Source organism: Adiantum capillus-veneris, chromosome 4, assembly GCF_014529385.1.
Source record: "Adiantum capillus-veneris isolate H3 chromosome 4, ASM1452938v2, whole genome shotgun sequence".
NCBI lineage: Eukaryota > Viridiplantae > Streptophyta > Polypodiopsida > Polypodiales > Pteridaceae > Adiantum > Adiantum capillus-veneris.
Genome location: NC_140934.1, coordinates 82,678,557 through 82,705,974, shown reverse-complemented (window position 1 = coordinate 82,705,974; position 27,418 = coordinate 82,678,557). Strand labels below are relative to the sequence as shown.

At 41.7% G+C, this 27,418-nt stretch overlaps 1 protein-coding gene across 1 annotated transcript in view; it reads left to right on the top strand.

Annotated features, from left to right (window-relative positions):
• Window positions 1-5,344, top strand: part of LOC147459504 (NAD(P)-binding Rossmann-fold superfamily protein) — an 84,480-nt gene extending 79,136 nt beyond the window's left edge. Inside the window, exons 10-16 of the mRNA XM_086510771.1 lie at window positions 3,296-3,454; window positions 3,535-3,630; window positions 3,722-3,837; window positions 4,331-4,454; window positions 4,520-4,633; window positions 4,721-4,801; window positions 5,090-5,344. Of these exons, the coding sequence (XP_086366897.1) occupies window positions 3,296-3,454; window positions 3,535-3,630; window positions 3,722-3,837; window positions 4,331-4,454; window positions 4,520-4,633; window positions 4,721-4,801; window positions 5,090-5,236 (837 nt within the window). The 3' untranslated portion in view covers window positions 5,237-5,344. The remainder of the gene's footprint in view (window positions 1-3,295; window positions 3,455-3,534; window positions 3,631-3,721; window positions 3,838-4,330; window positions 4,455-4,519; window positions 4,634-4,720; window positions 4,802-5,089) is intronic.
• The last annotated feature ends 22,074 nt before the right edge of the window (window positions 5,345-27,418 follow it).

Below are 27,418 nucleotides of genomic sequence, written 5' to 3'. Positions count from 1 at the left end.
CTTATGCCCTCATTCTCTGCCCATCTACTCAATTTTTGTTCTAGAATGGATGCATACAGTCGGGTCAATGTGTGACCCACCATAATGGTACGGTAGTTCCCGGGTATCATAGGATCCCCTGACTTGAAAATAGGTACGATAGTAGATAATTTCCAAGATTCAGGTAATCCTTCACACATGACCCGATTAAACAACGAGCAAGGACTTCTGAAAGTAGATCCCTTGCATGGATCAGATGTTCTGCTACTAAACCCTCATGATCATATGCTCTTCTTGTCTTCATCTTATCAATGGCTTTTTCCACCATTTCGGCAGTAAAGAAAGTACTAGTAGCAGGGCATGGATCTAGCGGATCTGGTAATGGAGGCTGTCCAAATGCCGTATATAATGATGTTACATATTGACCCCAAATCTCAGGAGAAGTAATTGTTGAAGGTAATGAGTGCTCGTGAAATAAATGCCAGGCCTCATGTGAGTCCTGACTCAAGAAGAGCTGATATAAATCCTTCTCCAGTTTGGCTAAAAATGCCCTTTTCTTGCGACGTACTATATGCCGAAGAGAAATCCGAGACTGCTTATATGTGATGATCCCAAGTGTAAGCTCTTTCCGGACCTGGGTTCTCGTCTCTCTGCATTCCTTGTCGTACCAACTGTTTTGAGGCATGTTCCCAGATCCTCTCTTCTGATCAGGCTGAGTATGTGGGTATGCCTCTTGTGCTGCTCCATGTAGTATCTCTGTTAGCTGAGAAGTAATCTCCTCTACAGTATATACTGGCTCGGCTGCCCACATCCTATTATAGATCTGTTCCACATAGACTGAATCAGTCTCTGGCGTGAAAGTATATCTTGTGTGTGTCTTCTTCCTTTGTACTTGAGAGGCATTGTATTGGAAGGAGATTGATAAGGTCAAGAGAGCATGATCCACTGCAATCCCAACCGGTTTGGGTCCCACCTTAAAGTCCTCGATACTAGAAATAAAGCTTGGTGAAGTCATGACATAATCCACTGTACTGGCTCCATGCCTGTGCGGGAAGCATGTGAATCCCCCAGATAAAGGGAAATTCTCTAGACCATTAAGTATGGCCAAACCATGTGTAGTTGCCATCTCCATGAGATGTCTCCCATATTCAGTGTGTTCTTTATCCTGTGAATTTCTAGTAAGCCCCTCCTGTGATAAATCCACTTCTCTGAGCATTTCCTCAGAAGTATGATAGAATACTGCTTGAGAGTTGGCAGTTCTGGCATTAAAGTCTCCTAAGAGAACGATGTCTCCATATCTAGAGAACTCCCAAATGTCATTATTCAATATGGAGAAAGAGGACTGTCCTTTAGGTGAGGAGTAGACTGATGTACTTGGAGGGAAGTAGCATATAGCGATATATAGAAATCTACCTTTCTCGGCTGTCATTCTCACCCACATATACCTTGCTTGTTCATCTTTCCTGATAATCTGTAGTAGTGGTCTCAGTTCCTCTTTTAATAAGACTGCTACTCCTCCTGAACCCCGGCTACCTCGTAGAGATCTCTTGTCTGGTCGACCAGCTGTTTCCCATAAATACCCCTTCACATGTGGCATAAGCTGTCCCGGTATCTGGTGTGTCTCTGAGTAGAAAACTATGTCTTTGTCCCTAAAGCTGTCTTCAAAAGGCACCTACATCTAGCCTATATGATCCATTACAATTCCACGCCGCTATCCGGAGCGTCGCCCCATAGGTCTCGCACCGTCATGATGAGCGCTTTTCCAGAACCACTACTTTCCCTCCTCTATAAAAGGCGATTTTCCCCTTTTCTCTTGCTGCCCCGATCTCTGGCATCAACTCTTGCATGTGTGCCACTTGTGCCAATGTAAGGTCATCTCCCAGGAAAATACCGGTTTTCTTAAGAGTTGGCCTCTTCTTTAGAAATTCTTTCCTTATTTCTATATTAGGGAAGCGGAGAATAAGTGCCCTATCCTTTACGTTTCCCTTCTCGTCGATTTCTTTCTTGCCCACTCTCCATGCACTTGTGTGAGTAGGCTCTGTGATGCCCATGCTTGTAGCAGTTCCCTCACTTCTTCATCTACATTCTCTTTGTCTTTGACTCCTGTGACCCGCACATGCAGAGCCCGATTCTTCCTTTTCTGCTCTTCCCCAATGGTCATATTAATAATGGTGGAGGTAGGTGTGGTCTCAGGCATCTGGGCCTTCCCTTTCTTCGCATCCTCAATCCATTTCTCTGCTTCATCAACCTTTTCTTGTGTTTTAACAAGACGTTCCGCCCATGAAGATGCCGTTTTCGATTTCTGTTCATCTCCTTCACGTAGAGCTTTCATCTGATCCTTCATGTTCTCGAGCTCCTTCAACGCTGAAGGTTGGTCGTCTCCCTTCTCCTTAGTTGCAGATTTGCAAGCCGCAAGTTCTCCTTTTAGCTCCTCGATAATTGCATCTTTTTCCTGAAATGAAATGAAATGTTATATTAACGTCTTCAAAAGGCCAAAATGACCTATGAGACCAGAAAGTTACAATGTGGTGGATCTGATACAAAGTCAAAGTAACAAGATGACAAAATGACAAAATAAAATATTATGGAATCCTGAACTGCTAGGTGTGAACTAAGCAGCTAAACAGCTAGCTGGGATAGCTAGGTCACATGAGATCCAGCATCGGTCGCTGGCAGATCTCATTAATCTCCTCCATGGTCAGTAGTCTGACCGGGCATCGTGCATGTCGAGCCAAAGTGATCCAAATCCTGTGGATGCCTGGGGCATAGATAGTTGGGCTAGTCTTCTGGTCTTGTATGTATTTTTCGTAAGAGAGCATAAGCTTTGCAGCTGGGGAAGCATGGTGTCACCCAAGGACCTGACTGAAAGTGGCGGTTAGGTGAGGCAGAGGCAGAGGCAGAAGCAGGAAATAAATTTTGATAGAAGCTGAATAAGGACTGCGGGCGAACCAGGCTGAAGATGTAGGAAGCGGGAGGAGGTCAGGACAGCTGGTGGACGTGCAGGGTGAGGCAGCTTGGACAGCTCAGAAGAAAACCATCAGGGTTGCAGGCCATTGCAGAGGAGACATGGCATTGAAGGATGGTAATTTTAAAGGCTAGCTTGTTGGTGGGGCAGACAACAAGAATTGATTGGAGCCGACATTGCACCCGAAAAAACTTCTAAGGCCCTTGCTTTATAGTTGCTTTCGTACTGAATGATAGCTACTTCAATACTAAAATCATGGAGAAGCTTTTCATCTTACCGCCTGCTTTGTGTACTCATCTGAGGAGTCGTGTTCTTTTCCTGTGTGTGTACATCTGAGTTTCCTTTTTACAGAATTTCGAGTCACCAGAGAATCTGTCAGCCTATGAAGGTTTGGAATTGCGATTGAAAGGAGATGGGCACCGCTTCAAATTGATTGTGCGAACTTCAAGAGACTGGGATGCCCTTGGCTATGCCATGAGTTTTGACACAATTAAGGATGAATGGCAATCAGTTAAGTGGTTGCAATCTTCAGGGTGCAAAATTAATGTAACATGCTTGTCATGGGGATTGAATGGTCTTTTCGGTCTTAGGTGCGGCTGCCTTTTGCTAAATTTATTCCCACATTCAGAGCTCGAATTGTTAGTAATGCAGAACCTCTAACCACCTCAAACATCTTGTCGTTACAGGTAACTTTTGTTAAGACTAAACATATTCTATTGAAGACGAAAGAAAAACAGAATAGCTGGTCCCTGAAGCATTCTTTTTCCATTTTGACAGCTGATGTACAGCAAATTTGAGTATGAGGGAAAGCTTAATCCTACTTTTGAGGAAGGTCCTTTTGCGCTACCAGTGGCAAGCATAAAAGCTTACTTAAAAGAGCCAGTCACTTCAAGGTTTGACACTCTCCTCTGTTCCTCTAAGGTTAATATTTGACTACAAATTGCCAAGATGTTGTTTTTTGAGAAAGGCGAAGCTTGACAGTTTTGTCCATTTATGCATATGATGAATAAGATGCCTCCTGAATACATGGGTTAGTATGCAAAATCTTTGTTTCTTTGGAAAATTTTATGCAATAGGAACCCATCGCAGTTGAGTCATGTTTAATGTCATATGCATCTCCACAGCTGGAATCGCTTCTCCTATATTTCATTTTAGATGTTACTGGAGAATCCGAGTTATGTGTAGGTGTGTCTGGTCTTTTTTCCGCGACATGGAGTGTAGCAGCTGTCTAATCTCCACCAAACTCTTTTTTGACTATGATAACAAGCATAAATAGAAATCGTAGGCAGTGTGATAGGATCTGAGCAACTCAAGATGACATCTCTACCGGTCCAATTCTGTCCATTTTGCTCTTTTTTGAGTGTCTTATTGAAACTCTCTTTTCAGGTTTGTCCATGTAAGTTCCGCGGGTGTGACTCGACCCAATCGACCAGGGCTGGACTTAAGCAAACAGCCTCCTGCCGTGAGAATGAACCAAGAACTGGGTTTTATCATGGATTTCAAACTAAAGGTAATCTGCTTATGTGGCCTTTGAATCGCTTTCAGAAAATGGCTGACGACGCTTGCCTTACATAGGGGGAGGATGTTCTCCGAGAGAGTGGGGTTCCTTACACTGTTGTAAGACCTTGTGCTTTAACAGAGGAACCAGCTGGAGCAGATTTGATATTTGAGCAGGGCGATAACATAACGGTAACACCGTTGCAAGCAATTTATTGTGTTATTCAGTTTGTTTGGGTTTCATTATGATATTGATGTTTTCCATGTTTGCACCTTTAGGGAAAGGTATCTAGAGAGGACATAGCTCAGATATGTGTTGCTGCATTAGAGCTTCCATCAGCTTGTGATAAGACATTTGAGGTAAGACTGAAATTGTTACGCAGCATCAGCTCTCCACTATGTGTATTTATTACATGGACCATTTGCAGCAGTGTTAGGAAAAATCTTTATCCTAAACATACCTAATCTTCATCAAATTTTTCATAGAAGAAATTCTTGCTTTTTTGGCTATTTTTCCACATTTTTATACTATAGGCTCAAACTTTAGGCAGAAGTTTTCTGTTTCCTCTTGCTCCTAACCACCATTATTGATTTTTTCAAGCAGCATGATTGTAAGCTGACACATTTTTCTCTAACACTGGTTTGCAGGTGAAGAGCACTTTGGCATTTAGTGAGGTTTTCAAAGTAGACCCCACAAATCCCCCTTCCCCAAGAGATTTTGACAAGAATTTTGGGTCCTTAAGGGCAGGTGTCACTGGGAAAGAAGCCTTGGCAAAAGAGGCAGTTCCCGTGTAAGAGAGTTCTAGAAACAAACTGTTTTTAAGTATGAACACAATGTAAAGTAAACAATTTGTGTATATAACGTACTTTGTATCCATGGAAATTTATGGTTAGCTTGGTTGAGGATGTCTAAAATGACATATGGTATGGCAATAATCTTCAAGAGTAGGGCTCTTTTGCAGGATTGGGCTTTTACCCATTTTATCTACTGCTGGATCTGACCATGTGGAGCTTCTCACCTCCGCTACTTCCAGTTTGAGGTGCCTTGTGAGTCCTTCACATGGTCTGAGATCCTCATTCTCTTCTGGAGGCTCTCTTGACTCTAGTCTTTTTGAGCACTAATCAAATGATTTGCTGCAAGAAGGTTCATTGACCTCTATAATAGCTTTCTTCTTGTTATTGAAGAATGGGATAGATGTGTACTTAGAATGTAATCGCATGCAACAAGCAACAGAATGAGACCGGCGAGGCCATCTAAGACGAAGAAAGCTTTCTCTTTGCAAGAGAACAGATTAGAAATGGCTTCTTATAGTTACATTTTGTATGCAACATTTAGACTTCCCTTGAGGAACGGCATGAATGGGGTCTGGCTTTGAAAATGTGAACAGAGTTTCCGATCCAGTAGGCCCCAAAACGGAGTTTCTTTGTGACTGAAGCAGATGCCTCACATGTGTTTTGAAGACAAAACTCATCATTGTGGGTTTCCAAGTTGATTACAAAATGGCAAGATTTCGAAATAATACACCTTGACATTTTTATGAGGTCCAAAGCCCACCAAGTGCAAGCCTCCCTAATTTCAATCACCATCTGTGCAACATCAACTTTGTGAAGATTGAGCATGGTATTAAATATGATTAATGTTTTACAATACTACATCTAGACTTTGAGTATTACTTGTATCTTTTGGTTTAACTAGCTTTCCTCTCCTAGTTATATGATGTTGATGAGTAGCAATGACAAATTGCAAATTTGATAACCTATGAATTTTGTGTACTAGCAATGGACCATACTATCTATTGTCGTTGAAACTAAGCAAGGGACTGCATGTTGCTAATGTGGGTAACATGTTCAGTAAGCTCTTAAAACAGTGAAGATATATAACTTCATTAGTGTTCCTAGCTATGTTGTATTATTCAAAACAAATCATGAAGCTAGACAACTTGAATCTAAAAGACAAATTTCATCGATATATCGGAAGTTGATATGCTATTGATTGATATGTTGCCTAGATATCTTTTAAAAACTTCATCATCCCCCCCCCCCCCCCCCCCCCCCCCCCCATACACACTTTTTTTTTTCTGTAAATCATTGGTATTAATTTACAAGTGGGAAACCTCAACACGAGGAAAACCCACTAGAAGAGGATATACACAAGAAGAGAACGCTAGTGTTCTCATGGAAAGAAAGCTAAAAACAGCTTTGTAGGCATCGAGGGAAATATCTCCAGCCTCCATGGCATAGTGTAATGATTGCCCAAGCGACAATTCAAAGTGGTGAAAAGGATCAGTCATAGAGCCATGAAACATCTGAAGGTTGCGTTGGTTCCATAGGGTCCTCAAAGCCCAAAATCTGACCCAGCTAAAGAATACCTCAAACTGAGAATGCAAAGGTTGTATCACACCAAAGAGCCAAAACTGTCTATAAAAGGCGCTTGAGGGGAAACAAAGATGAAGGGCAGCCGAGAGCTTGCGATAGAAAAGACGAGTGTCTACACGGCCACAACATGTACCAACACTGATTCCTCAACAACACCACATGGGAACATGAAGAGGACATGATATGCCTTGTTTGTAGGAAGCGACCAACTGGAAGAGCACCCACCACACGTCTCCATAGGAAGATACCCTTCAAGAGGCAAATGATTCTTCCATATACGAGAGTGCGTTTCCACCACAATCTGGATTCATGAATAGACCATAACTGGTTGGCATGTTGCACTATCCAGGCATCTGCTTATAAGAAGGCATAAACACAACCAGTGTACAAGTGATCAGAATGAGTGGTGGAGAGGCACCAATCCAGCAAACGAGCATCCATGATGCATGGAGGTATTGGGGCAAAGTCCGCCAGCATGGAGTGAATCTCCCACCAAACATGACAGTAATGAGGCCCCAATGTGAAGCGTTGAGCCCCATCCCAAAAAGGTAAAACATGCCCATCAATATCAACCACTTGATCAACCCACGGTAGTCCTTTTTGAGAAAGGAAGTATGCCTAATGAGGAGAGCGCTAAGTTAGACTGGCTGAGAAGACCTTACTCCAATGAATACTCTCGAACCTTAGAGAATTCCCAGAAGGGAATTGACGACCATGCCATGATAAATGCACTGTAGCAGCACTCCAATCAACCATAAGGGAAGAAGCAAAGGGGCAGGAATATGGCCTTCAAGCTTGCCAAATATGATCTCCCAATACAATGTATGCCAACGATCAAAAGCACGTGTAACAATATTGACACATAGATAAGAAAGCATTTGAGTCCAAGGTTGCTTTTGGTCCATCAGAACGGGTAACAAGATGGCTTTCCTGGTGTAGACATGTTTTCGCAAATCTATATTGTTCAATCCTCCTAGGCGATGACGAGTGCATATTTTACTCACAGAAAGAAGCCTAAGGCCTTTATGACGAGAGGAAGTGTGCCAAAAATGCTCCATGATGCATGACATGAGGCTATTCAATCTTTGTTGTGGCCAAGATAAGAGAGGCAGATAAAACTGCACATATGCCACAAGAATACATTGGACAATTATGAGACGCACATGTAGTGGCCAGGTAGATAATTTCCAATAATGCAATTTAGATTCAAGGCGATGCCTTACCCAATCAAGCTTCTGCTTAGCAGATACATTCCATCCAATTGGATATCCCAAATGACGCACCAGAGTCTGAGATGAAACAATTTCACCCAGCCATAACACCTTGTGCCATTCATGAGCATTGAGAGGAATCAACCTGGATTTGCAAAAATTAACTTTCAACCCATCCGCAATCCAAAGAGATGGACAACATGCATAATTTGTTGAACATCCTCATAATGATTGTGAGGTGTGAACAATGAATCATCCTCATACCCTTGACCAATAAAATGCTTTCTAGATGGCAGTGTCCAGCCATGCAAGTCTTTAAGTGAGGTAAAGGACTCTAAATGTATAAACAAAGGAATTAGCAATAGCATAAAGCAAAGCACTGAGAGGACATCCTTGCCTGACAGAACGACGTAGAGACCAAGGATCAGTAATGTAACCATCAAGCAAACCAACGGATGTGCTATGAGCATACAAGAAATACACAACCTGCACAAGTTTAGGCCCAAATCCAAGCTTTTGCATTACCTCAACGATGTAGTCTCAAAGGACCGAGTCAAAAGCTTTTTCTATGTCAACCTACATGACCAGCACATACTGCTTGGTGTACTTTGCATATTCCATACCAAGAATGACATTTGCCAGATTATCAATAATTTGACGTCGTGGAATAAAACCATATTGAGATCGATGTATGCTTGAATGCAGGTAATCTTTGATACGGTTAACAAGCATCTTGGCCATTAACTTATAGACAACATGCATGAGAGTGATTGGTTGCCAATGGGAGAACTCCTCACATAGGACCTCTTTCGGTAACAGTTTAAGAAGGCCCTCTTTCCAAGAGGATGGCGTTTGCTGATGTTCCCATGTCATATTCACCATAAATAGCAACGGGTCCTTTAGATGATCCCAAAATGAAATGAAAAACTCAACAATGAGTCCATCCCAACCTGGGGATTTCCCATGGCCCAAATGCCTTAAGCTATCCTGCAATTCCTCCTCAGTAAAAGGAACCTCAAGCTCCTGTGCTTGCTGCGGGGAAAGGATCGGGTTTACATGCGATAGGAACAAAAAACGTGCCATCCGTGCTTCTTGTGAAAGATGAGTAGGAGCCGCAAAAACAGTACCATAATAAGCTTCGACTCCTGCATGGCAGAAGTCCACTCCCCATATGGAAGTGTAATTCTTTTGATAGCTTGATTTTGTCTAGTATGATGTAAATAATTGAAAAACTGCTTGGAAGCACAACCTTTATCTTGAAATGCATGTTGTCTAGCTCTAGTTTGCCACTTGGTCAGTTTTCTTTGATCATCAAGACACAATATATTTTAGCTGAAAATAATTCAGCCAACTGCACTTCAGAGAGCTGAGAATGATTCACCAATTATATTAATGTCTGACATGTACTTTTAGCCTGCTGCACTTGCCTTCGTTGGTGTGACATATAGACTTTTCCGTACTCTTGAATGACATGGTGAACTCGCATAACAAAACGATACCAAGACGTGTCAATATGACTATACATATGGAACAAAAGAGGCGAAATGGTATCCACAATCATATTGCGAAAGGTTTCTTGTGACAAATATGCATTATTGATATGTAGCAACCGCTTCCTCGGTAATGTGGCAGCATCTTGCATATAGCCAAAGTGTAAGGATACACTTATGGGAGCATGATCCGAAATGCCAAGCGTATAATCAATGCTCATTTCACATATATAGTCCTCATACTGTTGCATATGCAAAATATACCATTGATCCAAGCGAGCACGATAAGAGGACAACGCATTGTGCTGGAAAGTGAATCTTGGATCATTCTTATGCAAAGAATACCACATATCAATGCATTACATCGTGACATCAACTGATCCCATGAGTGCTTTCCATGGCTAGCATATGAGAATGACCAGCCGTATTATCCCGAGGATGCAACACATTATTAAAATTCCCACAAAGAAATACATTCGAGCGCCAATTTGTAATATGCCATATCATTCCATAGCCTCAGCCTTTCCACAGAAGCTGTATAAGCATATACACCTGCAAATTCGAAGACTTCCCCATTCACCATACATTGGATTACCATCCACCTCCCTTTAGGATCATTAAAAGCCAGAATTGGTTGCAGTTCATGACGAATAAGCATAAGCACTCCTGAGTAATCACCAGATCCTGCATAGGCGATCCAATACCCCCGTAGTAAAATATATGATCAGCATACTCATGCTGATTGTGTTCTTGTAAAACTACGATGTCTTCTTTACATGTATGTACATATTGCCAAGTAAGCCGCCACTTTGCGTGATTGCTTAACCCATGCACATTGTATGAAATGCAGAGAGCTATGCATTATAACTAATATGCAAAGAAAGAAGATAATTTAATTTTTGATGTGCATAAGCACATCCTCATCAACCAAAGGTGGATGAGGAGGTGCTACCTGATAAGACTTCGGCAATACCGAATGGGATGTACTGGCCATGAAGAAAGAGGACTTGAAGTATCTATCCCTTGTGACTACATCCTTATATGAACGAACGACCTTGTCCCAAGCCTCCGCCAAGAGACTTGTTATCGTTGCAGAGAAGCTTCTTCTGAGAGAGGTTAGGAGAGGAGGAAGGAGGTACATAATTGCGTAAAGAAACCTCATTACGTACTTTAATCACTTTTTTGGGGACCGTCCAAGCCTCTGTGACTGAGACCGAGGCCTTGCCTTTATCTTGTTATCCTTTGTTCTTGTGTGATCCACGGGCGTATTAGACAATGCTCGGGTTCATGACACTCCGATTGCATATGATCGAATTTACCACAGCGGAAATAAGAATTGGCAAATTTGCCCCATTTAAGCTTAAAAGGATGTTTGCCGACCTCAGGATCACCCGAATTGACTATAATACCTGTTTGGCATAGGAGTTTCAGTGTCCCAAAGGATACAAAAACGATTAATATTTGCATCCAACTTAGGTGGGCAAATCACCTTCCCCAATTGGGCAAACAATAAAGGAAGAAAGTGATGCCAAGTACGAGGAAAATCGAGCACCTCAACCCATACGGGACACTAGTGGCGAATCAAGCTTTGATAATCTTTAGTGAGAGCCCATGGAAGGACATGGGTCATTTGCGTATTAAAAAAGAGCAGGGACATTTCCAACAGTGAATCCACGCTTTCGTATTAGACAACACTTCATAGAAGCCCCTTGCACCAAAGTAAACACCACGTACTGCTTGGAGCTTTAATAGGAAATCGATCCATTGCCCGACATCTTGTGCAATAGGCATTTTACCAGGGGAAAAATAAGATGACTCCATTTAGGGCGTATTGAGAAACCGGATCCATGAGCTCTTGCACTAGAATACATACTTTTGTAACAAGAATAGGGCCATCCCACATTTTACGTGCATCCTGAAAATCCTCCGTGTAAACACTCCTTGATAATTGACAGGGCATCCATGGTGGAATCATCAATTGCTTTCCTTCTTTTGTAAGTGCACGTATCTGCAGGCTCCATGGAGGGCTAAAATGACAGCAACTCTGAAGGGACGGAGGGGAACACCTCCTTCTATGCTCAGTACACATGCACACAGCAGCGTATGCACAGGACAGAGACACACGCACGCACACACCGAACCTAAACTAGAGAGATGACGAGTTGTACAGCCCTAAAGCAGGAAGTTGACTGTCGAGGCAGGGTTCCCCACACACACACTCTCACACCTACGCACGCACACACACGCAGAGCTGACTGACCAGAACAGGGCTACAGACTGTCGCGCAGCAGAGCAGGAACCCAAGATCGCGAGCAGGCCTACACACAGCAGACGCACACATGTGCGCGCGCACCTGTGGGCAGGTTGGGACTCGCGAAGAGGAAGGTTGCAGAGTGCACAGGTTTAGGGTTCGCGTCTCTGCAGACTGCGCAGGTTTATGTCTCTCTCACCACCCCCTCCCGCACGGGCCCCCCCCCCCGCCGCCCCCCCCACACACACACACACACACGACCATGTAACGATAGAATGAATGTTGCAACGTTGGTGCTTGTGTCATATATTTCAACATCACCAATGTAGGAATGACCAAGCCAAGGTTTATGCTTTTAAATTGATTCTTTTCCAAGTTTTCATGTTTTCTAGATTCTTGAGAATGTAGTAGGCACATAGGCCGTGCACTACTTACTTTTTTAAAAGAATTTTTTAAAAACCAAAAATTTGACATGTGTTTTTTATTTTCTTCCGTAGATTCTCAAAGGCAAGGCCATACAAACTTATTCTAGTGAAGATATTACTCATAGAAGTACTACACTACTCGGTCCAAATTGCAAAACATCTATTAATTAGTACCTCAGATTCCGTGGATTTGAACGTAAAAATCCCTCCTCCACTCGTTTTGCACAACGAGGCGGCCTCGCCTCTCACTGGGCTCTGTTTCCCCCTCTCCCTTCCCTCGCCATGGCAACAGACTCATCTTTGTCTCATGCGGTCCGTTGCAGCTCGCATGGCAAGACTCCCTCTCTGACGCAACCCATGTCATGGCAACATTCCCTCTCTCTCTCTCTCTCTCTCTCTCTCTCTCTCTCTCTCTCTCTCTCTCTCTCTCTCTCTGCATGGCACCATTCTCTCTCATCACCCTACTGTCGGCATTTCCGTATTCCACACAATGGGCCCCCATGTAGTCTTTTGCCTTGCCGGGGAAATTCGAAAGGTTTCAAAGCATGGATTACACTGGATATGGCGTCTCTCTCTCTCTCTCTCTCTCTCTCTCTCTCTCTCTCTCTCTCTCTCTCTCTCTCTCTCTCTCTCTCTCTCTCTCTCTCTACATGTGTGCACATAGGAGGAGAGTCATTCTTTTCCTGCAAATGAGTTGGGCGAGACAGACACATGAAGAACCTACTTGGCATCTGATACACCATCACCGTGTAGAGCAAGAAAAGACCATTGCACCTCGGCTTGTTTTGATAGATGCACAAGGGCAAGATTTCTCTCTACCTCCCTCTCAAAGACTTGTACTGTGTCGTGCGATAGTCCTTGTAGCCAGAACCCTCGTTGATACGGAAACCGCGATTGCTCCCATGATTGGTGCTCTATCCGATCACTTTCATGCACAAAACACACACACACACACACACACACACACACACACACAACCACACAGCCACCAAGTTGCCTCGCGATTCATCGTCCAGCCAAAACACACACACACACACAACCACCAAGTTGCCTCGCGATTTGTCGATGCTATGAGGTCTGCACAGATCGTCTGCACACAGCTCTGGTGCACTGACGAACACGAGAGAGAGAGAGAGAGAGAGAGAGAGAGAGAGAGAGAGAGAGAGAGAGAGGCACATTCTCGAAGCATTGTACGCGACCTGTGCATTTGCCTTTTTCTCTCCCCTCAACGTGTCTCCTCCCCCTTTTTTCACTTCAAAGCTATCAAAGGCATCTCCCAAGATACCCCTTAATCAACCTTAAACGAAAATTGGTAGGGCCTACTAGTTTTTATGGAGAGACTCCATATATGCTTTTTTTTATAAAAAAACGAGATTTTGACTTTACAAATGTATTTCACAAAATCTTCTATGTTTATTTTGATCTATCTTGTTTATTTAGAAAACCTTGTCGAGCTATTTATCTAAAGTATACTATTTTCACATTAACGTCTATGACTATTATTTACACATTAATACAAGGAGATGGCTACTAATCGAACATGGCTATGGGTCTAGGCTATTTCAACTAGACGTGAAGGAATAGCCTTTTGCCAAATTCAATTGCTTATGCTTGCACCTTGAAGATCTCTATCCTCACGCAAGACCTTTATATGGGTGAGAGAATTCTTGATGACATTGCTAGTCAGGGGCTATTGGAGAAACATGGTTGGCAATGCTTTGGTCTGGTCTAGATGTATACAAAATGTGGTTCCCTTATGAAAGTACATTAAGTTCTTAATGTGTTGTCTCTTGAGAACATGTCGATTGTAGGATATCCCCAGCATGGTTGTGGCATGAAAGCTTTACATTGGTGATTACAAGATGTGTCCAACATGGATGTGGGTTTGGGCTCTTTTAACCAGATGTGAATGTATGGTCTCTCTCCAAATGCAATCATCTATGCTTGCATCGTGCTAGCATGTGGCCTTACATAGGACCTTCTTATGTGTGGAAAAATACACAATTAGGTTACTAGGCAGGGATTGTTGGAGAAAAAAGTTGTCCTTAGCAATGTTTGATCTCTTAAACATTGTCTAGAATTTCAATTCCATTAAAAGGGAACTAATAATTTTGATTCATGTTAAATACTCTTGTTCTGATTAAGTTTACTTTAGATTCTATGTCAACTTTTGTATCTATTTTAATTCTTGTGATATGTGCTATAAGAACCATATATATATATATATTCATACCAGTGGATGTTTCAAATGGACAAGCATGCCTCCACCTTGATAAAACTACAAGATTTGTAATTTTTATTTAAACCTCCATGCCTATGCAGTATACTTGGACAACACATAAAGACTACAAGGCATGCCAGGACTTCCATTCCTAATATATTATTAGGAGACCATAGTCCAAACTCTCCACCATACTCTTGTATGCATCACATGCACTATATGTTTAGCATTTTCACTCTATGCTTCATTGCATGAAAACATGTCACTATTCACATTATTTCCATGTAGCTTAACACAAACGACATCTTCTATCTTGCACGCTTAAACGACACCCATAAACAATTACCGAGTCGGTGGTGCACTACAATTTTAGTGTTTATCGATGCTTTTTATATTTCTTGATGGAGAACTATAACCATTTCTCAATTTTGCAGACATCGACAAAGCCATCAAGATAGCATGCATATACCACTTCTAATACACATGAGTAATAAAAATGTTCAATTTTAAGTCTATTAAATTTTTCATCATTACAATGTCCTCTATTTAATGTCTAATGAATTCTATTAAGTAAAATTGGGCCATAAAACACTTTTGAATGCTACGCTAGCTACCATGTTCCAATCCCATTTTCTTTAAGAGATTTGAGAGCTAAGACCACAAATCTCTCTACAACTTGCAAAGGTTCGACCTTGTCTATCTCTACATTTATGACATCCATTACCTTCCCCTAAATAATTTTTGGTTCACCTCCTAATAAGAAACTACATTTATGAGAGAGAGAGAGAGAGTTGGATTGATGTTTCAAATCTAAACGAAAAATCTCTAGACATAGTTCACAAAAACAAATACTTGAAGACTTATATAGCCAGGTAAAACTACATTACCCTATATTTTTTAAAAACATTGATTTTTATATTAAAAATACTCTCCTTCTCATCGTTTAGTTTATCTCAATTCATATTGTTATATCAACTAAATACCAAATGTGTGTGTGTGTGTGCGCGCACAGGGATGGGGGGCGGGGGGGGTGGAAAACTCTTATGATGCGTGTCACAAAAAGCATATATATTCACAACAATGGACGTTTCAATTAGATAAGCACGATTCTACCTCAAAAAAATTGCAAGGTTCGTTATCTACATTCAATTCTACATGCCTTTGTGGTTGCTTGAAAAACGCATAAAGACCACGGGCTAGGGCATGGCTTCCGTTCCTTATAATTTTTGGAGATACCACTGTGCAAACTTTCCACCATACTTTTGTATGGCACTTTTGCATAACATGCATTATATATTCAGCATTTTCACTATGTGCGTCGTTGTAAGAAAAATTGTTTAAACTATTTACATTGCTTTTATGTAGCTTGATACAAACATCATCCTTTGCCTTGTGCAATTGGACGATATCCATACATGATCTCACGGTCAATAGTGCACTTTTAATTTTAGAGTCCGTTGATGCTTTTTGAATTTTTAAAGTTTTTCAATGCTTCATTTAGTTTAGTTTAGCTACATGTTTTTTTTTCATTAGTACATACTAGACCTCGATTATTCTATGTATATATTGAATACTTACAATTCATCAATGCAACTTATGTATTACAGTGCTCAATGTAGTATTATTTTAATAAAATGTCATCTCATACATTGATAGTTTCACGGTCCGCTTCTAAATTTTACATCTAGTAAATTGCTTACTTTTTGTGCAGGCTAATTTAATACTTCATTTTTTATATAATTGCTGCTTTAAATCCACAAGATCACTTTGCTATATCTGTTTAGGTTTCTTCGCCTAACATCATAGCAATTCAAAACTAAGATCTCTTTCAACTAATGCACTTAAATTGTTAATGTCTTGTCATATATGTGGAAATCTACTTCTAAATCATATATAGTTTTCAAATTACTAATTTAGTTTTTCAATGACCTCAATTTCATGTTTGTTTAATTGTGCTCTTTTGTTCATGTCTATTAAATCATATCAAGCATAACTTTCTCAACAGCATTGTATAGCAAGGCCCACCAAGCAAGACTAGTTCCCCGCCCCCCTCCCCGCTCTCCCTCACTCACTCTCTCTCTCTCTCTCTCTCTCTCTCTCTCTCTCTCTCTCTCTCTCTCTCTCTCTCTCTCTCTCTCTCTCATATGTTATAGGCCTTGAGTTTAATACTTGTAAGGTATATTTGATGGCATTGTTCTTGTAACACTAAAACATTTTTATGCTCTCTATTCTCTCTCATGGAAACTTGTACATGTTGGATAGATCTTTCTGGTCTTTAAGAATAGTTGAAACTTTTCCTCTCTCTCTCTCTCTCTCTCTCTCTCTCTCTCTCTCTCTCTCTCTCTCTCTCTCTCTCTTCCGCAATATCGTCACAATGTTGAACATGGGTGGCCAATTGTGTGTGTGTGTTTTACATACGTAACAAAACTCTAACATTGAGCAGCTTAATTTTCCACCATCGTGATACGAAAGTATTGGCTTGGAGGTTGGTTGTTGCATGCATGGAGGTCACTTTGACAACCATGGAGTCTCTCTCTCTCTCTCTCTCTCTCTCTCTCTCTCTCTCTCTCTCTCTCTCTCTGTGTGTGTGTGTGTGTGTGTGTGTGTGTGTGTGTGTGTGTGTGTGTGTGTGTGTGTGTGTGTGTGTGTGTGTGTGTGTGTGTGTGTGTGTGTGTGTGTGTGTGCACACGCGTCTGCTCATGAGGGCTTCCTTGGCTCTCTTTTGTCATATTCAACCTCCTTGGGACTCAACGCATTTCATATCTCTGCCCATACAACATGCTTACTATTGTTGTTGTTGTTGTTGTGTCTCTGTGTGTGTGTGTGTGTGTGTGTGTGTGTGTGTGTGTGTGTGTATGTGTGTGTATAACATAACAATATAACATAAACACCAAAGAATTCTTTCAAATTACAAAAGACACTAGAAACTATGTCAGTGAAAAGGTGGTATAATTCCCATTCATGGTACAGAACAGACTTTATACATAAGTACAATAGCGTAAGATCTTAAAGATGTATTAATCCACCATCTTCACTCCAAGGAACTTTGAAAAACATAGTTGAGAAGGTAACCCTCACTTGCACCCATGGAAAAAACACAACTTTCAGTTAGTATTGGCACCTTATGCAGGTGATGCATGGTTATCCCACATGTTATAGATGTCACCCAACTAAAAATGTTTTCAAAGATAATTAATAAGAAATATGAAGCTTCTCATATGATCAGCAATGGTTTCCTTTACAAGGAACGCCACCGTCCATAACTGCAATCCAAAACACTGATGTTCAGGTCCTCGGGAGAGACTCCATGGTCCATAATTTTGATCCAATAAACAACCATTTACATCTTTATGAGGAGCCCATTTACAACCGTATTTACCATAGTCCACAACCTTTCATAACCATTATCTTACCATACTCGACCACAATCAGTCATAGCCGTGTTCACAACATTAATAACAATATTCAAACAAGTTGAGCACTTTTACAAAGGATCAATATACTATCACGACGTCGGCATAGATCATATCTGAGCAAGAATGGTAAGATTGATACCAACCCCACAAGCACACATCAGTCTAATAACCACTCTGCCCATAATAAATCAATCATAACCCTGTACACATCACCCATTCATGGCTAAGAGATCAGATGTTAAAGTTCTAAATCCATAACATTAGATCATCATAGAATGAAACCGAGTGGTAATGGTAAGCTCGATAACCAACTCAAAGGCACAGCATCAGTATAAGCCATAACACAGTATACCAAGTCGTATGTTAACCCCACAGTCAATCCTATCATATAGGGCCATTTGCAAGAGCTTTTGTCATTATATTTTGGCAAAAAACACTAACTTTGGGCAACATTTATCTTGTGTTTGTAAGAGGATACCACCTTTAAAAGTATTCTAAAACTATGCAAATGAAAAATCCCGTAGCTATTTATTGGCCATACTCACTAACCTCAAACGAATTTCTTAATGCAAACAGCAGGATGCACATATATATGCCAATGATAAGTTAATCACAAATTGAAATCCTTTCCTAAACCTGTAAGGTGCAAAAAAACCTCCCCGTAGTAAGTGATACAGTGGAAGTTGCCATTTGTGTATAATCTGGCATATGCATGCGGACTATAACAACAAGTGAATCATATCACAATCAAATAGTTCGAACAGAAGTTCATATCAATGCCATAGGTCACCTGAGATTGATTCGGAGTAGCCAGCTCCACAATAGCCTGCTTATCTTTGCCTTTTTCCATAGAGTCGACAACTTTAACACAACACCACTTGCGGGTAACACCCTCCCAATCCCAATGTACAGATAACAACTCTCAAGTGCACACATACACACCACAGAAGCATACACTACCAATACTAAGTGAGCATGGGAGCTCACCTTTATAGTGTTTGGAGAAAGTGACCACATTCCTCCAGCGCAGTATGGTGGGCCCATCATCAAGAAGTACGACAAATACAGCAGCCGCCGTCTAGTAGAGAGACAGGGGAAGAGAGAGAGAGAGAGAGAGAGAGAGAGAGAGAGAGAGAGAGAGAGAGAGAGAGGGGAGAGAGAGGGGGGGGGGGGGGGGGGGGGGGGGGGCAAGAGAAAGAAAGAGAAAGGGGGAGAGAGCTAAGGAGAGAGAATGAGATAGCCCTTAGAGGGTGCTGTAGTGCGGACCTCTCAAGATGGAGCCACCGTGAAGTTAAGCAAAAAATGACAGGGATTACAAAGCCAGGGAATCCGTTGAACGAACATGTGTGTGTGTGTGTGTGTGTGTGTGTGTGTGTGTGTGTGTGTGTGTGTGTGTGTGTGTGTGTGTGTTAGCATTTAATGCATCAATTAAGTGTCCTTTAAGACAACTCCAAATTCTCAGCTATTGAATTACCTACTATATTTCAAACAGGATTCCCTAGGTCAATTAGCCCCAGCAAATAATGTTCAAGGAATTTAACAAAATATCCTTAAATTTTTGTAGCTAGGCAAAAAGACCATCCAAATTTACACGAGTTTCAGAATTTATAGTTCCAGTATACCAGTACATAAGTAGCCCCAGTCTGAATATTAAAGAGCACAAACCATACTAGTTCCAATACCGGTGTAGTACCAATACACAGGTAGTATCAATACCATTATTACAAGTAGCACTTGTATCAGCCCAGTATAATATTGTACACAAACAATACCGGTTCTAGTACCAGTATATCACATAAGTAGCAACAATCCTAGTACAATATAATACCATACCAGTACCAATACAATATAGTACCAGTTCATAATGTCTATACACTCCTTACCCTATCTTAGCCGGGTAAGGGGTCAACCTATTTTTTCACCAGTTCCAGTATCACTAGTACTCGACCAGTGTAGTAACAGTCCACAAGTAGTAGTACTACCAGTCTACAAGTAGCACTAGTTGAGTATATTATAGTATACATACATTACTAGAACCAGTACAAATTCAGTGCCCGTACACAAGAAGTACCAGTACAAGTAGCACAAGTACCAGTCCAGTATAAAACCTCACCAATTACAGTACCAGTACATCACACTAGTAGTAGTTGTACCAGTTCAGTACAATCCAATTCCAGTGTCAGTACAGTATATACACACATATGTAAGACCAATATTAGTCTAGTATAAAATAGTACCAGTCGAGTATAATATAGTACCAATATCAGGACCAATCCACAAGTAGCATCAATACTAGACCTGGCTCCAGTATCAGTAGCACCAGTGTCAATATAGATAAATTAACACAGCAAAGTGTGAGTGTGAGTGTGTGTGTGTGTGTTAAAATTTAGTACAATACAATACCAATACCAGTTTTACTAGTAGCACCAGTACCAGTCCAGTATAATATTGTACCCAAACAGCACCAGTTACAATCCTAGTTACTATAAGATACGAATGACTCCTTAGGGTAACTTGCCCCAGTAAATAATTCCCAAGGACATTTTACACACTATCCTTATACTATCCTAGCCGGGCAACAGGTTTCGATATTCTTAACTGGGTTTTCCATCAAACAAGTATTCCTGAAGTCATAAGCGAACAGAGAAATGGAAAGACACTCGATGTATTAGGCATGGGTTCATACACAGTAGAGTGGAATATGGCTGGAGATCTCAAAACCCTAAAGTGTATGTACAACATCTCAAAAGAAGTAACAAGTAAAAGCCCTTGTTTGTATTGCATGGGAGGAGTCATTGGTCTTGACAAAATAAATTGGAGGAGAGCACCTGACAGGCACTTGCAGGACCTTAACTTCCGCCCAGTGTTGGATATTCCACTATCCAGAGTACATATTTGCATGATGCATGCACTCTGCAGAATCATTGAGAAACTTATGTTTCTGTACATTTGTTTTGCTTGGACCACTCGGCCAGCATCAGCAAAACAAAGGGCTATATTATCATTGGAAACAATTTTCTCAGATATGGGCTTGCATGGAGGACATGTGAAAATAGAGCAAGACGAGAAGAGGTCTAAGAATGGTCGAGATGTGCCAAAGAAGTTGTCTATTGGCGGTGTGAAAGCCCGTCTCTTCTTGTCGATGCCAACAAGTGGCAGACAACGCAAAAGCCAAAGTGCTCAGGAAAGATTGACATTGAGATACAACCGGTGGAGAAACCTGCACAATGCAGTGGTTGACCACGCAGACAATGATGCAGCAAGGACTCGCAAAGCGAACGTGTGGAAAAGTTTGGATTCCATATTCAAGTTTTGTGGGCTCAATACTTGGAGAGATACTGACTATACATTGTTTCAAGATGCTCTAGAGACCTTCCATAGGTCTTTCATAGCTGCATGGACAAATCAACACATAACTCATTACATGGTATATTACTTTATTTGATAAAATTGTGATTATATATTTACATATAAACAATAGGCTGGTCTTTTTTGTAGCATATCATATGCAACCACATGCCTTGGTTTGCTAGGCAGTATGGTAGCTTGGCTATATGGTCTACACAAGGTATGGAGAAAACTCACTACCAAGCCCGTACTGGCTATTTCAGCCGCACTCGTCACAGAGGTGGTGCAAACAAAGCCAACAATTTGGAGGAACTACATCAATGGACTTATCGAAAACTTATGCATAGAACACACCGAAAGGAATGTGTCAAAGACAGTCAGATTGGCCAAGCAATGAGATTAGCAAGCAAACGACGGAAGAAGGAAATATGGGAGGCATCTTCTGTGGCATCAACGACATGCAAAGTGGCGACTTCAAAAAGAACGCATTGGAAAAACTTGGACAACTCCGATCCAAGTTGTTTGAGACTTCCTAAAGATAGCACATTGTAACACAATCTAATTTTTTGTGCCAAGAGAAGACAACGAGTCACAAAAGTGAGAAACATAATGTACTCATTGTTTTGATAGAAAATGTACTATTTTTTGGCGTTGACAATATACATTGGAGCTTCTCTATTCTTCATCTTCGTCAGAAAAAGGTACAAAATATTCTGGCCTTTTTGCCTGCTGTGTGTTATCGTCTTCTTCTTGCCTTGGTCTTTTGCAACCTAGTCCTACAGGTTCGTTTGTCGACAATACATTTGTCTCCACCTCCACAACCACAAGAGACATTTCTTCAGTAGGCAGATGTGCAATTGGTTGTTATGCGAAATATAGCATGCTTTTCATATTCTAGTAATTTCACAGGGTCAGTGATTCCGCATGCCAAACCATATGCTGCTTGGGTCAAAAAATAGCGACTACGCAAACCAGACATTCCTAGCCCTTGGCCAAATATATACAATGCGGCCTTTTTTTCTAAAAGCATTATTTTATCTGCGTTCCACCTAATGACGGCCCCTCCTAAATATCTTGAAAGTGTCTTCAACGTCATCAAGGGTAGCTCCGCGTTGTCATTGGAGAAGGAGGAATGGAAGACCAAAAAACTCGGATACTTAAGATTCTTTAAGTATTGGCCGAGAGAGGAATTCTTCCCTAAATCTCCCATGCCTCGTCCACGAGGGCGAGGAAAGAAGGTATCATCATAGACCACCAACTGCAACAAATTAAAGTTATGAAATGAGATAAGTAGAAACCAAAAAGGTAAGGCAAAAAAAAAAAAGATTACCTTCTGGTTTTCATCTTCCTCAAGTATGTCCTCATTCTATAGGTTGATGCCACCCTGACCTCCAGTGGGCGCATTGGAGGTTGAGGCCAAAGACGATGAAGAAGTGCTTGCCTTACCCATTTCTTCAATCCCTTGCTTTTTTTGCACTTCCATGAACTCCTTTTCTATTGGAAGCATGCGCTCATACCTAGCAACATCATTGTAAATCATCACAAGTGCACTTGCGGGGTCAACGAACTCATCCTCATTTACATGGGCATCTATAACAGAATACTTGTCGTGCTCAAGGTCAATGATAGCATCATCCTCTTCGAGATTCTGTGCCACAATGGCAAGGCAATAGTCCTCTCGAAGGTCAAAAAGCTCCATAATGTCGTTAAGCATGACATACTTCAAATCACCAATAGGTATGGTAGGTAGAACACTAGTAGGCAAAGCACCCTCCTGAAGCTAGACTCCCTCTGGAACCTGCAAGGCAAGGCTTCCCCGAGACTTGGGCTCTTGACCCTTCCCAGTCTGATCCTCTAGTGAGGCCTCTGCAGCATCAACATGCTCATCCAAAATTAAATGCAAATATAAAATAAAACCTACATAATATTCAGCCACTCAACACTTGCTGTTATGAAGTGTATACTTGTAGTCTGTTATCCGCAAGTGCACTGGCAGCTTAAGGCAACTCCTAGAAAATATTTGTTTCTTGGAGGAGTCCGAATTGATATCCTTCATGTGAACAAAACGAACTCCTTGTATCTCGACAGTGCCACCGGACGTTTGCTGCTGGTAGGTCCGTTCAAAACCTGATAGGTAATGTTGCGCGGAGACAATCCACTCATGCAAAGAAAAATCTGGATTGAACATCGGCCTGATCTCTGTCTCACACTGCTGAAGCCCAACGCCGTTTATAAAATGAGATAGTTTGTCTTGGGGGGCATCCTGAGAGCAAGGCACTTCTTCCTCTGCTTCAACATTGAAGGGGTCCATAACGGAAATTCAAAAGCGAAGATAGACGAGAGAGCACAACATCCAAACAAAGGGAAAATGGGGGAGCAAGTCATATTTATAGGACTCCCAAGGACATTGATGACATCGATTGACGTGCATCATGCGGCCGTCGTGCATCATGCAGTCGCTGTGATGATTACGCCACCTGTCAGCCGTCATGGAACGGTCACGCCACAACGCGAAACTGGTGCCGCCACTCCACAAAAGCACCGCTATCGTGTTTTGGAGCGACAGCTTCTTGTCGCGTCATAACGCGATACGGCCAATCCAGAGTACTCAAGAACGCCCTGTATCGTGTTGTGACGCGACACCTTTTACTTGTGGTCAAACTAACCGGGACCTTACTTATTGCGTTTTGATGCGACAACATTTTGTCTTGCCACAACGCGAACACTGCAATCGAGAACCATCAGGGTCCGCCTCCTCGCGTTGTGCCGCGACATACCGTTGTTGCTAGGGCAACCCGTTGGGGCTCTTCTTTACTCGTCGTGCCACACCCCGAATAGGCAGTGCCACTAATTTCGGCACCACCAATATCGCGTTGAGTCCCAATGTGCCACGTGGCATGTAATCATTATGCTCGCATGCTTCTCGTCATACCTCGCAATGTCATGATTAATGCAGCCGCCTCTTCTCATGATTAAGATATGATTATACTTATTCCGCTAATATAAACACCCCCCCCCTTTTTTCTCATCATTTTTTCCGAAGTGTCTCTAGTCACTGCGTTTTTACCCACATCCAGATTTCCATATTTCCTCGCATTCTCCTCGTTCAGGTCATGGCCCGCACAAAGCAAACAGCAAGGAAGGTTTATCCTGGGCAGTCTGGTCCACAGGGCCAGGCTAGCTCGTATGTAGTGCAACCCTCAACATCGCAGGTGATTCCGGGCAAGACCATGCCGCAGTTACGAGCAACAATGCGAAGAAGAAGATACGAGCAGAATAGGAGCGTTCTACTCGAACTTCGTAATCTCCAAAATCACATTTCATTGGCAATACCTAAACTGCCATTCCAGAGAGTTGTTCGTGAGATTTAGGAGCAACACAACCTGAATTTCCAGTGGTCTCGAAGTACAATGGGGTGCTTGCACGAAGCCGCCGAGGATTTTTTTGTAGAGCTTTTCCAGGACAACTACATTCTCTCGGCCCATGCCCATAGGGCAACATTGATGCCGCGAGGCATCAACACACGTCGCCTTCTCAGGTTCAGGTATGACAAAACAATATCGCCCGCCGGTATTTCAGACCGAAAGATGGACAATATTCTTAGAATACCACCTATTGACAAGGTCAAAGTTCATGAAGTGTCTACACAAATTCATCGATACAGCACCCGTCTCAACACCGAGCGGGACACAACAGAAGACGATAGTGAAAGATTGGAGAAGTTATGCCTTGAGATGATGGAGGAACAAATGGCAGATGCCATCAACGACGCCAACGCTGATGATTTGTCATTGCTATTTACCTATTTCCATGTTGGCCTTCCTCTGTGGGGACGCATTCTGTATTTTCCCTATCACGTCCACGAGATTGCAATTTTACAGAACCGGACGAGGGAACTGACAAACTCAATCATCAATTGCTTGCTTTGGTGCGTGCTATTCTTTTTTTCACAATAAATTCTTTTAATATATTGAATTTTGTATGACACGAATTTCTTTACAGTTTTGCAGTTTCAAATTTGCCTTGGAATATGCAAAATGATGTCGTCGTCCTTGACTCGAACCTCTCGGTCGTTTTGACGGCCGAGAATACATCTTTAGTGAAAGTAGTTGACTGGTTCTAGTCAGTGAACATGGAGACGGCAAATTTTTTTGTTTTGGCTTATCATGAAGGGTACGCAATGTTTTCAATAGTAAAATTATTTTATCTTGAACTCTAATTTATTGTGATGACATATGTTTTGCTTATGTTTATTTGTAACAGCGCTCATTGGAGTCTTGTTCTCTTACACCTTGAACGAAACCGATGCTACCTTGTTAATTCAGCCCATGGATTTCATGGTGAAGTACGTAGGTAAGAGGTTTTGTATTTTGTTCGACATCGCATAGAATTTTGTTAAAAGTCTCTTATGAAATTTAATTGTATTTTGCGCAGATCTGTTCGGAAGCTCGTGTCTGCTCTTGAAGCTTTAACGCAAGAGCAGATATATGATAATCTTACGATTATTAGTTGCAAAGTTCCTAAGCAGGACGATGCCTACTCTTGTGGATGGTGGGTTTTAATCAATGCAGAAATTTTGTTAGGAGTCATGCTTGATGGAAGTCGTAGAAGTGTAAGCATTTGACACTCGTTTACAGATTTGTATCTTAATAAGTTAGTAGCTATGTTAATAAACATGATGTTCTTAACGCAGGTAAGAAATTTGGCAGATTATTTAAAGGCTGATGTTTCTTCGTTTAGAAATAGAATGATTGAAAACTTGATCAATTGCGCGACCATGCGTCCAGACGGAGCACGTGATGCTTTTATTCCGCCAGCACCAAGGCCCACGCCTAGGCCTCCGTCGACAAGATACCCCTTGTCTGCCATACCAACACAAGCACATATCAAAATCTCCCCAGATGCCTCCCCAACCCAAGCTCCCACCAGCTCTCGTCCTCAAGAAACAGCTCCAAAAACCTCAAACCCCCCACCCAACACCTCTCCTGCTCATGAAGTAGCTCCAGAGCCCCCAAACCCCCCCACCCAGCACCTCTCCTACTCATGAAGCAGCTCCAGAGCCCCCAAACCCCCAATCCACCACCTCTCATCAACCTCAACCAACAGCCCCCACATCACCGCACGCACAAGATTAGAAAGAGATTATGAAATGTACTTTTGACAAATTGATTACAAGCAATGGATCAAAATTTGACTTTTGTTTTGATTATGGTTCAAAGTTTACAAAATATTGTGTACAGCTTTCCAAAAAAATGAGAGAGTAAGGATCCAATGGTGTTTGGTAATGTAGAGAGCTGCCTTTGTCGAGTAATCTTTGAGAATAGTATTTGAATCATTGTGTACAGTTAGTTCACTATTTCAAGTCTGTCGCTGGTAATCTGTGCACAAAGAGTCGTATTTTCTTGTCTGTGAGGTACCTGCAATGCAACGTACGCGATAAGACATTGGGATACATGAGCACGATAGAAACATTAACGTATAAAAGTAATACATGTAGCTTAGTACCTTTCGCATGTTACACTTGAAAACAAATTTTGAAGCCAAATTGAGATCGGACTCATTTAACAGATCCTCTCAAACCTGTCTTAAAGTGACATTTGATCTGACCACAACAACTATAAGCAAATAATTTGAAAACCAAATCTCGATGGACGTCAAGGGATTAAAAGCATTGTCACTTAAATCTTGATCCATAGCTACGAACTGACCATTCACTCGATGCCACCTCATGTAGTAGAAAGAAACTATAAAATTCTGTGATGCTATCATACACTTGCACACAACTGAGCACTTGTCAACTTTGCACAAAATGCCTTCAGAATCACTGACATCCCAATTATCATCCAAAAAATCAAGGCAAGTTTGGTATTTGCATATGAACATGGTTTCTGTTTTTCTAACCTCCTCATCGTGGAAGAAATCTATAAAGACGTGTAATGGCATAAATAGACTCACTCGTACTTGCCTGCTTGCAATGTTTGGTCGCAAACACTTCAAAATTTCCTGATGAAGCTTGAGTCTAAAACACTCAGAGGTTTCTGAAGTTGGAACTGGCCACTTTGGGGAATCTTGTTGGGGAAGAGGGAAAGGTTTCAAAGTGTCAAATCCATGGACAGAGCAAGGGGCGTTGTAAAAGTAGTCGTAAAAGAAAACTCCCCTCTCTGCGAGAGCTCTTCTCGCACTAGTTCTGTACATAAGTTCTCCCACCGAAGCATGAAAAGCATCAAAAATACCAATTA